Source organism: Euwallacea fornicatus, chromosome 17, assembly GCF_040115645.1.
Source record: "Euwallacea fornicatus isolate EFF26 chromosome 17, ASM4011564v1, whole genome shotgun sequence".
Lineage (NCBI taxonomy): Eukaryota > Metazoa > Arthropoda > Insecta > Coleoptera > Curculionidae > Euwallacea > Euwallacea fornicatus.
In genome coordinates this window covers 115,031-127,226 of record NC_089557.1, presented here as the reverse complement: position 1 = coordinate 127,226, position 12,196 = coordinate 115,031, and the positions used below count along the sequence as shown (strand labels likewise).

The following is a 12,196-nucleotide window of genomic DNA, read 5'->3' as shown; positions in this document are numbered from 1 at the left end:
GAAATTGCTTCTCCTTTTTCGATTAAATCGGCGTGTCCTGTCGAATGTTGTAAATATTTTTCAAATGAATTTTGCGAATTCTTTCGTTGACTTGAAGTTAGAAAAAGTTAGAGTTTGTTTCGTGCCTCGAAAATGCATTTTTCAAGCTTCAACACATTTATTTCAGAGCACCATCTCAGACAATCGCACCTAACCGTCTGAAACAAGCCATTCATCAACTTGTTTGTCCCTTTTATAATTCTTATAAATGATAATGTAGGAACTCGCTGTTTACATTACCACATCAATTCAAGGAACCCGAAACAACCCAAGTAAACCTGCTGATACACATTATTTTTTCCATTGGAATCTCTTGCGATTTCTTCAAGGGAAAACGTGACTGTTTATCTGAACAGCCTACGTGTAACATTAAGCAATTATTCGAACCATCCAAATCTAACAGCAATGTTATTTGTTTCAGTTTGTATCGGGACCAATGGACGAATGTCTGTGCCCTCGAACCGAGACCATCACTACAGGAATCTCAAGGATCGTTTCACCAATTGTACCTACGTGGACGGCAACTTGGAGCTGACTTGGTTACAAGACAACAATCTAGATTTGAGCTTCCTCCAGTACATCAGAGAAGTTACAGGATACGTGTTGATTTCTCACGTCGACATGAAAAAGATCGTTCTGCCGAAGTTGCAAATAATCAGAGGGAGAACGTTGTTTAACATGCACGAAGACGATTACGCCCTTGTGATAACTCTAAACAAGATGTTTACGGTGGAGCTTCCCGCATTGAGAGACATATTGAACGGAAGCGTCGGCATTATAAATAATTACAACCTCTGTCACATCAAAACTATCGACTGGAAAGAAATCATTTCGGATTCGAAAGCGAAAGATGTATACGTCTACAATTTCACCTCGAACGAGCGTGATTGCACTCCTTGCCACAAGAGCTGCATGAGGGGATGTTGGGGAGATGGACCGGACAACTGTCAAAAATTCTCAAAAACTACTTGCAGTCCTCAATGCGCAGAAGGTCGCTGTTACGGGCCCAATCCTCGAGATTGTTGTCATCTCTTCTGCGCAGGTGGTTGCACTGGTCCCAGACAAAGCGACTGCATTGCCTGCAAGAATTTTTATGATGATGGCGTGTGCACCAACGAATGCCCTTCCATGCGCATCTACAATCCCTCGTCTTATTCGTGGGAGGTGAATCCAAATGGAAAATATGCATATGGAGCAACGTGCGTCAAAAAATGTCCAGAACATTTGTTAAAAGATAATGGAGCATGTGTGAGAAGTTGTGCATCAGACAAAAAGGCGCAGGATGGAGAGTGTGTTCTTTGTGATGGACCATGTCCCAAGACGTGTATAGGGGACACAACGGTGCATTCAGGGAATATAGAATCGTTTAGAGGTTGCACTGTAATAGAGGGATTCTTAAACATCTTAGAAAACAGCTTCAGAGGTTTCCAACAAGTGTACCCCAACTTCACTTTCGGGGTGCGTTACGTGGAAATGCACCCGGATAGATTGGAAGTTTTCAGCACTCTCAAGGAGCTCACTGGATACCTCAACATCCAGGCTTTTGACCCGGAATTCAAAAATCTCTCCTACTTTCGCAACCTCGAAATTATCCACGGGAGGGTGCTTCACGAGTACTCATCCTCTTTATACATCGTCAAGACCTCTTTAGAGTCGTTGGAACTAAAATCCCTCAAAAAAATCAATATGGGCACAGTTGCTATCTTAGAAAACAAGTTCCTGTGCTTTGCTGAGGCCATCAATTGGGATCGCATCAGAAAAACTCATGAACACTCCTTAATGCTGTCGAATAACAGTGAACCTAAAACGTGCAGGGCAAAGGGATTGATCTGCGATGCCCAATGCAGCAAGGACGGCTGCTGGGGCCCTGGGTCTGACCATTGTCTTGCGTGTGCGCACTACAGGTTAGGGAACAGGTGCTTGCAGAATTGCAGCGTGGAACACGGGTAAGATATGTACAGATCATGCTTTGTCTACGACTGTAAAAACACTATATAATTGTGAAAAAAAGGTAAACCAGGGCTCCTGGTAAATCTTGATGCGGATACAAATCGCAGGACAACTGTCGTTTTAATCTAAAGCGAGTTTTCATACTGGTTTAGAAAATGTGACAACTGTCAAACAGATACTTTTCGGAAATGGAATTGCATAACGCCTTGATCGGTCTTTGAATCGTGTTAATTTTGATTATGGTGACACGTTAATGGTGCCAATTTCGTCACTCGTCGTCATCGATATACTTACTAGATAATTAATAAATATTCGATTAAATAACAATTAAACGTTTTGACAGTCGTAGCAAATAATAGGTATATTTAAGAGGTAGTCAGAGCATTGTTAAACCAATAAACAAATGTAGCATTTATCGGGCGAACCATCCCGACAATCGCGAATGCAAGCCCTGCCATCCGCAATGCGGTTCTTCTTGTCATGGACCGGGTCCCGATAATTGCACCACCTGCAAGAACTTCAAAGATGGACCGTTTTGCGTCCAAGAATGTCCCACCAACAAATACGTGGAAAATGGAATTTGCAAGCCATGCCATAGTACTTGCGTTGATGGGTGAGTAAATTTGAATTTTCGGCTGTACCAGAGGAGTTCACTTACAGAACCGTAGTTGACATTGTATGTTATAATAACGACCAAATTAGTTATAACAATACTTTATTTGTAGCAATTTATAACGACTATTCAGACAAAAAAAATTTAATAAATTGCTGAAAATGTTTCGCGTTAAGAATCTAATCAACACAATCATTTGTAGATGTACCGGACCCAAAAATACTGTAGGCCTAGGAGGGTGCACCTCCTGCGAACTGGCCATAATGAATGAAAACGTCACTGTGGACGTTTGTCTTCACCAAAACGAAACCTGCCCGGATGGTTACTTTTTCGAATGGGTCGGTCCCCAGGTCCAAGAAGAATCTTCGTTGAAGACTTTAAGCGGAAAGGCCATTTGCCGAAAATGCCACCCAAGGTGTAAAAAATGTACTGGATATGGCTTTCATGAATTCATCTGCCAGGAGTGCACCAATTTCAAAAAGGGAGAACAATGCGAAGACGAATGTACTACCGATCATTATCCAGATATCGCTACTCACGTCTGCATCGCTTGCGACCCAGAGTGCCGGGGTTGTAATGGACCAGGACCCGAAAACTGCGTTATTTGTCAAAATTTCAAACTCTATGACGAAAATTTGATCAGCCCCAACAATACCTTCAAGTAGGAATTTTTTTTTAATGTGGCATTTGAACACGTTAAAAATCGGACGGGAGCGGGAAAACCAATGGTTTTGTAATAATAATGGACAGTGTCTGTATTCAAGTTCAACGTAAGAGTGAGATTAGAAATGCTAAATTTCCAGCCTCATATTCATTGACACAAGAATTCTGCAGATTAAAATTTGGCAAATTTTAGGTTTCTAATTTCACTGCTGTGTGAAGATCGGTTGCTGTCTTTACTTAACTGGAAAATGGTTAAATTCCCCGAAAATCCGATTTTTTTCTAAATAATTTGGAATGGAACAATATCGCTGGTGCCTACGACAGAATAGAACTAAATGAAATTAATTTCAGGTGCGTGTCAACGTGTCCTCAAAACTTTCCCGAGAGGATATTTTCGGAGAATGCAGAGTCATATTGTTCAGATAAAAAGGAAAGTTCGTCAATGGCGGAGACCAAAAGTTCCACTTACGTGGTTATTGTAGCAGTGTGCATCGTCACAGGAATTCTAGTGATCTTGGTGCTCATCGGGGTCTTAATTTACTGCCAACGAAAAGAGAAAATGAGTGAAACCGCATTACGCATGACGATGGCCATGGCCCTTAATAATGAAGACAATGAACCTTTGCGCCCAAGGTAGAAAACATCACCGCATAATTTTGACTCCGCATTCAACAGTTTTGTTTCTTACAGCAATGTCTTGCCTAACGCAGCGCAGCTCCGCATGATTAAAGAAACCGAGATCCGTAAAGCCAACAAACTGGGCTGCGGAGCCTTCGGGGTGGTATACCAAGGTGTGTGGGCCGTAGATGGGGAACACTCGACGAAAATCCCAGTGGCCATTAAAATACTGCGAGACGATGCAAATTCCAATCTCAGCAAAGAGTTTTTGTCCGAGGCGTACATAATGGCCAGCGTTGACCATCCAAATTTGCTAAAGTTGCTGGGAGTGTGCATGACTTCGCAGTTGATGCTCATCACCCAGCTGATGCCTTTGGGATGTTTACTGGAGTTCGTCAGGAAAAATCGCGATAAAATCGATTCTAAAAGAATGCTCAATTGGTGCACTCAAATCGCCAGAGGAATGGCTTACCTAGGTAAGATTTAAGAATGTCAGTTCCTTATGTTTTTCTCCCGACACGATTTTGAATGGCAAGTAGTCTGCATTAGGTATTTCAATTTGGCATAATTTTTATATAATAATAAAGTTCGACATCCGCAAAATTCCTAAGACCCCCCCCCCCCCCCCCCCCCCCCGCTTGAAATATAACAACTGATGTCTATTTATACAGAAAAAAAATCATCTACCTTTTATGAAAACAGACGCTTCTATGTTATATTATATATTGCTAACTAAAAAACTCTTCTAGAGGAAAAACGGTTCGTACATCGCGACTTGGCAGCCAGAAACGTTTTGGTTCAAAAACCGAGTTGTGTGAAAATAACGGATTTCGGATTGGCAAAACTTCTGGACTACAACGAGGAGGAATATAGGGCGGATGGGGGAAAAATGCCCATCAAGTGGCTGGCACTGGAGTGCATCCAGCATAGGATATTCACCCATAAATCGGACGTTTGGGCATTTGGAGTTACCGTCTGGGAGTTGCTTACCTTCGGAGAGAAACCCTATGATAATGTTCCTGCGAGAGACGTACCTGAATTATTAGAAAGCGGTAAGTTTTCCGACCGATACATTGAGGGTACAATCGGTTTGGCAATTTGATGATCTTTATAAATTCATTGGTTTCAGGCGAGCGGCTTCCTCAACCAAGCATCGCCACCATCGATGTGTACATGATAATGGTCAAATGCTGGATGCTGGACGCCGAAAGTCGGCCCTGCTTTAAAGAGCTCGAAGAGGATTTCTCGAAAATGTCTCTTGACCCCGGCCGATACTTAATAATACCCGGAGATAGGTATATGAGGCTACAAGGAGGGCTAAGTACGCCCATGGTAGGTTTTCGATTCAAGAATATTTCCCACATACCTCATTATCGATTCGTTTGCAGAGCGATCGAGATATGGTAAGATCGCTTGCTTCAGAGAATATTGATATATCCGAAACAGATGACTACCTCCACCAACCCAAATCTAGAATGCCGTTCCATGGTACCGGAACCACCAGTATGTCCGGCATGATGTCCGTGTCTCCTGTGCCCGATAAAGGGTGGTACTCTTCCCAACCAGTCACGTCAGACGGTAGCTCCATGTATCCAAATTCGCAAAACCAGCTTAATCATAAATTGGTCAGGTACGTGCAACGCGAACGTTCAATCGATTCTGTAACAGTCGCGCACCCACGAAGTCCCGTATTTCCAACGAATAAATGATTTATATTTCACGTTTCTAGGTACAATCAAGGCATACATCATCGGCATTTCAACCCGAGCCTTCAAAGCACCCAATCAGACGTGTCCTCGATCAAATACTGCGGAGACTCTCTTAAGTTCGGCGAACCGGACATCGGTTCTGACGAATACGATTCCAGTGGAAAATCGCAAGCCCAAGTGGGGAATCTAAAACTGGAACTACCGCTAGACGAAGACGACTACCTGATGCCCTCCCCACAACACAAACAGAACAGCACCTCCACCTACCTGGACCTTAAGAATGCCACGGACCACGTCAGCAACCCCAACCTTTTCCAAAACTACTCCGAACTGTTCCAGAACAACATCGACAATCCCGAGTACCTTATGAGCAACGATGCACCGGCACAAACTGTGGGCTTGCCCGACGTTTCAGACTTCGCCGTTCCACCATCACCCGGAACGAGTGAGGTTCCTAAAGACGGTTTTCTCCCCCCGAAAAGTAGCGAAGAGGAGAGCGATCACGAGTGCTACAACGATTTCGACCGGCTGAGAAGAGAGTTACAGCCGTTACAAAAGGGCAACGACGCGGCCATCGTTTGAAATGGATCATTTTGGGGATTTTTACGTGATAAGATTTTTAAAGCTGTTGGATACTTTTTAGAGTTCTGGCAACTGAGGGCTGCAGCTGCGGTACGTTGAACTGATACGACGTACAAACAAAATGGCCTTTTGTACTTTCGTGCCGAAAAGGCTGTGTGATGTGCGTTTGCGCAATCGCACAAACGCTGCAATAAGTTTAGTACGTTGCGTCCCGTATTACCGTTGGCGGGCATTAGTTTAAATCTATGAGAAAACCGCTAATATGTCTTAAGTATACGGATACTTAAAACATAATGTACCGGTATGACTGAATAATTATTTACTTCTATGAATGCTCACCTGATTTGGTTGGTTACGCTACGTACGACTTGTTCAGAATCACTTACGTTCAGATTTGGTTAAAACTGAAGCTACTTAACTAGTGTTTAGGGTTTAACTATCCAATTACAGGTCAATAGATGACAATAACTGAAAGGTGCCATTTTTCTGTTTAAAAATGGACTAATTTGTATAGAGACAAATCGGCAGGTTTTTGTACGATAATTTTGATAAATTCAATTTTACAAAAACTTGTCCAATTATGCAGATTAAGACTGTACGTTGTTTTTGAAGTTTTATTGTACATAGTAACGAAGTGTGACGTAAAAAGGGGATCGATTCGGTAAAGATTCTGCCAATCTATCAAAAAAGTTAATTTGATAGATTTTTCAGAAATCTGCTATTGACTCGTGATGTTTTTGATAGTTTTCAATTGAATCTTCGAATAAACTATTGGGCGAGTTGTGAGGGAAAATAACTGAGCCATTCCTAAATTTTCTTGCCCAAAAGCCTCTGTCTGTGATAATATTTTACTGTACATTTTAAATAATAACAACAACTGGTTTTAACTTTTAGTTGATTCGTTTTTAAGTATCATTAATTTTATTTTAGTCACTAATCTCAGATCAAATCTCATTTCTGTCTAATGTTTATTATTATTAAGTTGTTATAGCTTTATTTTTACCTACATATTGTACTTACGTCCTACGCAACAATGTGCGAAATTCAAATATAACTTGTTCCAGTATTGATTTTTAATACACGACAAACGTTTCATTTCCTTTTACTGAATGACAATCAACAATCGAATTTTTCAAAATGCGTAACTTTAACGGCTTGTTAGTAGCACTTAAATCTGTGCCATTATTGTATATGAAAAAGTGCCTTTATTGTATATTGACTATTTTCACTCATTGAAATACATTTATACGGTTTTTAATTAAAACATATATTTAATTATACATTTAAGTGTCTTTTTTCCACGAAACACTAAACCTTACCTATCGACGCTTTGTGACCGTTGAAAGAGCAGACGAATATGGCGGGTAGAGATTTCCAGCGACGCAGCTGATTTTATAGCAACTGTAATTGGGGGAGTGAGAAAGATGGGGAGATTATTTTGACGTCAATTCGCTTAGACAATTTTACCCCCAAGATCCGAGAATGTGGCTCCCGACTTGTGCAAAGTCTTAAAATTACCAATTTAAGTGGAAATTGGCCAGCAAAAGGGACACGATTTTCGCAATTCTCGAATGCCCAACCGTAGTTGCTATATCCGAGTGCGCGCGCTAATTAGTTGAGTATTTTGTTATAGATAGAGCAAATCGCTTTGTGACTAAGTTTGTGAAACGAAAAAACAGTGAAGATAACGCAAAGTGTCTAAAACAAAAACCAAACCGAAACCCCAATTTCTAATCTGGTATTGGGTTATAAACTCGTTGCATATTTCATGTGGCACAAAAAAGCAAATAATGAATTGCGCGACAAACTGCAAACTAACGAAGTCGAACTAACGAAATGAAAAACTTCTGCTTTTTTTTAAATAGTATTACTCGTTATTAATTTAGTTATTACAAATATGATAACGGTTATGTAATGTGGTTCTTTGCTGTTAATGTAATCTGTTTCAGGGTCTAAAGTGAGCAAAAATAAAAACGTCACGAAGAACACAAGCACTTCAGGTGAGTAATGCATAGTTCGATGAAAATAATCACTTTTCGGAAAATTCATAAAATACATCAAGTTTTTATAAGGAGACGGGGACGAACGTGGAACTTTGATTTGCAAGAGAGGTCGGTGATACATCAAAATCGTGGAGCGGAAAAGACACCGTTCTCACTTGTTGAGTAAATGACTACATAAAATAAAAATGTTGATTTCTAAGTTTATAAAAAGACGTTTGTTAACAAGACGAACTCTTGTACATTTTGAAAAATTTTTCGAAAATGTTTTTTTTTTGCGTACTTGTTACTGTTGTGCTTAAAATTCAAAACGTGCTTTTGTCAAAATATCTTTCTTGGTATTTTCATCTACTTTCCCACCAGCAAAACACTCTGCACGTGACAGTTCCTGTTTTTACCCCAAGGGTGGCCCAATGTTGATCCCTTTCTCGCTTCTTTCCGCATAAATTCATCTAATTTTGTGAAATTTACAAACAAAAGACGTTTCACCTAATAGTCCAATAATAATAATATATCATGTGGTTCTTCTTTTATTGTATAATATGAACAACAATTTCTCTTTCGACGCCTCAGTCTGCAGCTCGACTTCTTCTCGATTGAAACCGCCGGCACGGTGTGTATCTTATTTCTTTTAACGCTCTAATTCCATTCGACAATATACGAGATCTCTCCACTAATTTAAGTCGAATTTTGTCATTTTGCTAGTCAGTCATTCCGCGCTGTTCTCCGAGAACCGATTCGAGAAGAGCTCGAAAGAAATTTCTTGTTCGCTTTCGCCAGAACTCTCCCAATATATATGCCGTTTTGTGGATGTTAAGGTCCTTGCTTCGGATAACCCATAAGGTATTAATTATTGTTTGTTTCTGTGTGGGGTTCGTTTCAGGGCATCGAGTTTTTTGTACGAGCTTTAGAACGATTTTAGAAATACGTTGTATTTTGAAATAATATTGACACCAATAGTTCAATACATCTGAAAAAACTGTATTCTGTTCGTTTTCCAGCCGTTGATGGCTAATTTTTAACATTTCGATATGTACCAGCAGAAGTGGATGTGGTTCCTATGGGCACTTAGTATGGCAGACCTAACGACATCCATTAGGTCACCCGAGGACGTGGAAATAATATTTCAGCCACCAGGTAAGACCTCAAGATATCACAGCTATCATGCGGATGAATAATAATAAAAATCGGGATGTTAAATTGAACGTTTTAAATGTAGAAATTTGAAAAATAAAAATATCGGGGGGGTGACTGCAACTGGGGGAAAAATGGCAGTATATCATACGACTCATGTGAAATACCTCGTGTAAACAGCAAAGCAATTGAAATCGTGTTCCAGGCTTCAAGACTTAACGGTCGCGAATTTAGTTTTTTAAATAAAAATTTAATTATTTACACGTATGACTGAAAAATATGCTCATGTCGATGATTAACATGTTCGCAGGCTCATGATTTTTTAAGCCGAGGATGATATTTAATAGTCTTTAAAAACAAAATGTGTAGGGTAAACCGGCGTAGAGGACATTGCAAAAACTGTTAAAAAAAGTTGCCTTTTGTCAAGATCAATACATGTTTGCACTAACCTGAACTAACCATCGACATCGTAACACAGTATCAATGAAGCAGCACCCAATCAAAATGAAATTATTCATCCACGTGAAAATTAAAGATTTTTTGTTAGAAGCACAATACAACATAAAAATATGATTAAGAACCATTTTTAAAAATAAATATGTAATTTTATCGTTGACGCTGCTGCAAATGCTTCTCTAGCGTTATAGTGAGCAATCTCGTTTCGATCGCGAAGTAAATTTGGCATGAAATGACGGACACATTTAACGTAAACAATAGACACGGAATCCTTTCACTACAAAATAAATAATTTGTTTCCTTGAACGCAGAGTAATTACGTTTAAAATCTACATTTAAATATCGAGCGATTGCAAAAAATGCCATTTTAAAAATCTCAATTGAGTATTTTTTAGCTGATACAGAGTCACGTCAAAACGATAAATATCCACCGCCTCCACTATTCCCTCTTCCGCTCCAATCGTCCACAGAAGACACCAACAACGTCTATCCTGCGCCAGATTTTCGCGAAAGAGACAGGGAACCTTGGAAGGTGTGCAACGAAAAAATGGAAAAAGCTCTGGAAACTGTTAGACGAAGACAAGTGGCAAAGGAACGTCTGTTAAGACTCAGTGGATATACCCTCCACAAACCCTTACGAACTGCCCCGCTAGATATGTATGTGACAGACATGAGAGTTCGTTTACCTCCCAATAAAAGTTGGGTAAGTGATTTTTTTTTTTAGTCTATAGAAACTAAAAAATGTTTATATAGAGGAAAATTGATGTAGGTTCGGGTCGATAGATGTTCGTTCAATCCCATCAATCACAGTTTGGAGACGCGACTTCTGTTCAACGATCTAACAATAAGCGGGAGAGTGAATCTGTTTAACGACGATCAGTGGCAGAGAGAACCACTATCTCCCAACCCTGAAGAGACTTGCAACATGATTCTGCGACTCAGGAAAGCCGGAATTGGGTAAAAAAAATGCTCAAAATGTTATTCGATTGTACGAAGTGTGTGTGTGTATTATTAGTTGCATAAAGGCAGGATGTAATGGCTTAAGTGTTATCGATGAAACTGTAAATATCGGCTATTGTCGGTTTGGAAACGAGAATTCTTGCAAACAAAAGACTGGGTGGATATGTAGCAACGATCAAAATGAAGAAAAAATGTTGACCCCGATGTTTATGCTGACAAGATTTCAAGGAACGATTCAATGGACCATTTTCCAACTACTTGACTCATGTCGATGTTTAAAGACTGTCAAAATTTGAAGCCATATTTGAATATCAAACGTTACTTTTTGCTTAATCTCTTCAATTATCTGGTGTATATTATTTATTTCATGCTCATTGTACATACTCCTGTGTAGAAGTGCTAAACTTAAAAAATACTAATTTTTTTTCTCAAACACAACTTTGAGTTTAAAAGTATATCGTTTCAAAATTTGAAAAATTATTAGTCAGTCATTAAAGGAAAAATCAAAAATGCGATATTTATGTTTGCTTTCAGATTTGAAAAACTCTAGAAGTTATCGAAATTATTCAAATTTTAACGCGGCATATTTTTGAAAACCCAAATTGGGCAACTTCGGCCAATTTAACCAACCTCGTATCTTTTATGATTGCCGAGACCCACGCAGTTGAGCTTCACAAACGACCACCCTGTATACAAAATACATTAATTGATATCACTGTTATCTTCAGCTTCCATACTGAACCGATCAGACGGGAAAGAGGCCAATTTAACGTGAAAACCGATAGCCATTTTCTTGAGCCGGGGTTTATTTCTGTTTATGCTTACGGATGTGAACCAGGAATAAAACGGAGAGACCAACCGCCACTTGAAGACGACGAAGAAATTAGTAGAGAAATGGAGGATATTTTCCTAAGGGGTTTGTACTGCAAGAGATAAAATTATTGTGACTTTAAAATCAACGAATCAAAAAACTGGTAACGTGTTAACCTCTCAGCAAAGTAATCAGCACGTTGATCATTCAGCAACTAAATAAGATAATAAAATCTTTATTGCTCACAACATCACAAAGTGTTAACATTGCTAGTACCAGAAAGAACGTCCGATACTATAGCATTTGTGTATAAAACTAACAACTTTCCTTTTCAGGAATTAGATCTTTGTTAACCTCTTATATGCAACGAGAGCTGCAACCGGCCATCAAAGAAACTCTCATGAAAAATATGGGGTATACGGTGTCCTATGGATGAAGAGGTGTAATAATAGAATCTTTTAGGAAAATGGATCCAACGAAAATCTTCAAACAAGGGGTTAAAATATTGTATACATTTATGTTGAAATAATTTAATCGCCTAATACCCAATATTTGGCATGTGTTTACATATTCCCCTCTTGTATATATACTTTTTTACACTTTCTAAACACCCAACATACCAAACAATAACTACCGACAGGATGCTATAAAAATCTAGACA

At 39.4% G+C, this 12,196-nt stretch overlaps 2 protein-coding genes across 4 annotated transcripts in view; both read left to right on the top strand.

The window, feature by feature from the left end:
• Positions 1–7,454, top strand: part of Egfr (epidermal growth factor receptor) — a 53,534-nt gene extending 46,080 nt beyond the window's left edge. For both annotated transcript variants that reach the window (XM_066291633.1, XM_066291631.1), the window contains exons 2-10: positions 461–1,985; positions 2,399–2,602; positions 2,805–3,263; positions 3,617–3,898; positions 3,956–4,359; positions 4,633–4,935; positions 5,013–5,215; positions 5,272–5,513; positions 5,613–7,454. In XM_066291633.1, the coding sequence (XP_066147730.1) occupies positions 461–1,985; positions 2,399–2,602; positions 2,805–3,263; positions 3,617–3,898; positions 3,956–4,359; positions 4,633–4,935; positions 5,013–5,215; positions 5,272–5,513; positions 5,613–6,174 (4,184 nt within the window). In that variant the 3' untranslated portion in view covers positions 6,175–7,454. The remainder of the gene's footprint in view (positions 1–460; positions 1,986–2,398; positions 2,603–2,804; positions 3,264–3,616; positions 3,899–3,955; positions 4,360–4,632; positions 4,936–5,012; positions 5,216–5,271; positions 5,514–5,612) is intronic.
• Positions 7,455–8,762: 1,308 nt separating this feature from the next.
• On the top strand, positions 8,763–12,069 carry LOC136344326 (uncharacterized). 2 transcript variants are annotated; one of them, XM_066291667.1, is made up of 7 exons: positions 8,763–8,787; positions 8,880–9,017; positions 9,218–9,311; positions 10,160–10,467; positions 10,534–10,721; positions 11,453–11,640; positions 11,871–12,069. In XM_066291667.1, exons 2-7 carry the CDS (start codon positions 8,985–8,987, stop codon positions 11,969–11,971), a joined length of 912 nt encoding a protein of 303 aa, XP_066147764.1. In that variant the 5' UTR covers positions 8,763–8,787; positions 8,880–8,984; the 3' UTR covers positions 11,972–12,069. The 2 variants fall into 2 exon arrangements, with proteins under 2 accessions (XP_066147764.1, XP_066147765.1); XM_066291668.1 differs by lacking the exon at positions 8,763–8,787 and having other exon boundaries at positions 8,805–9,017; positions 9,176–9,311.
• Positions 12,070–12,196: the final 127 nt, after the last annotated feature.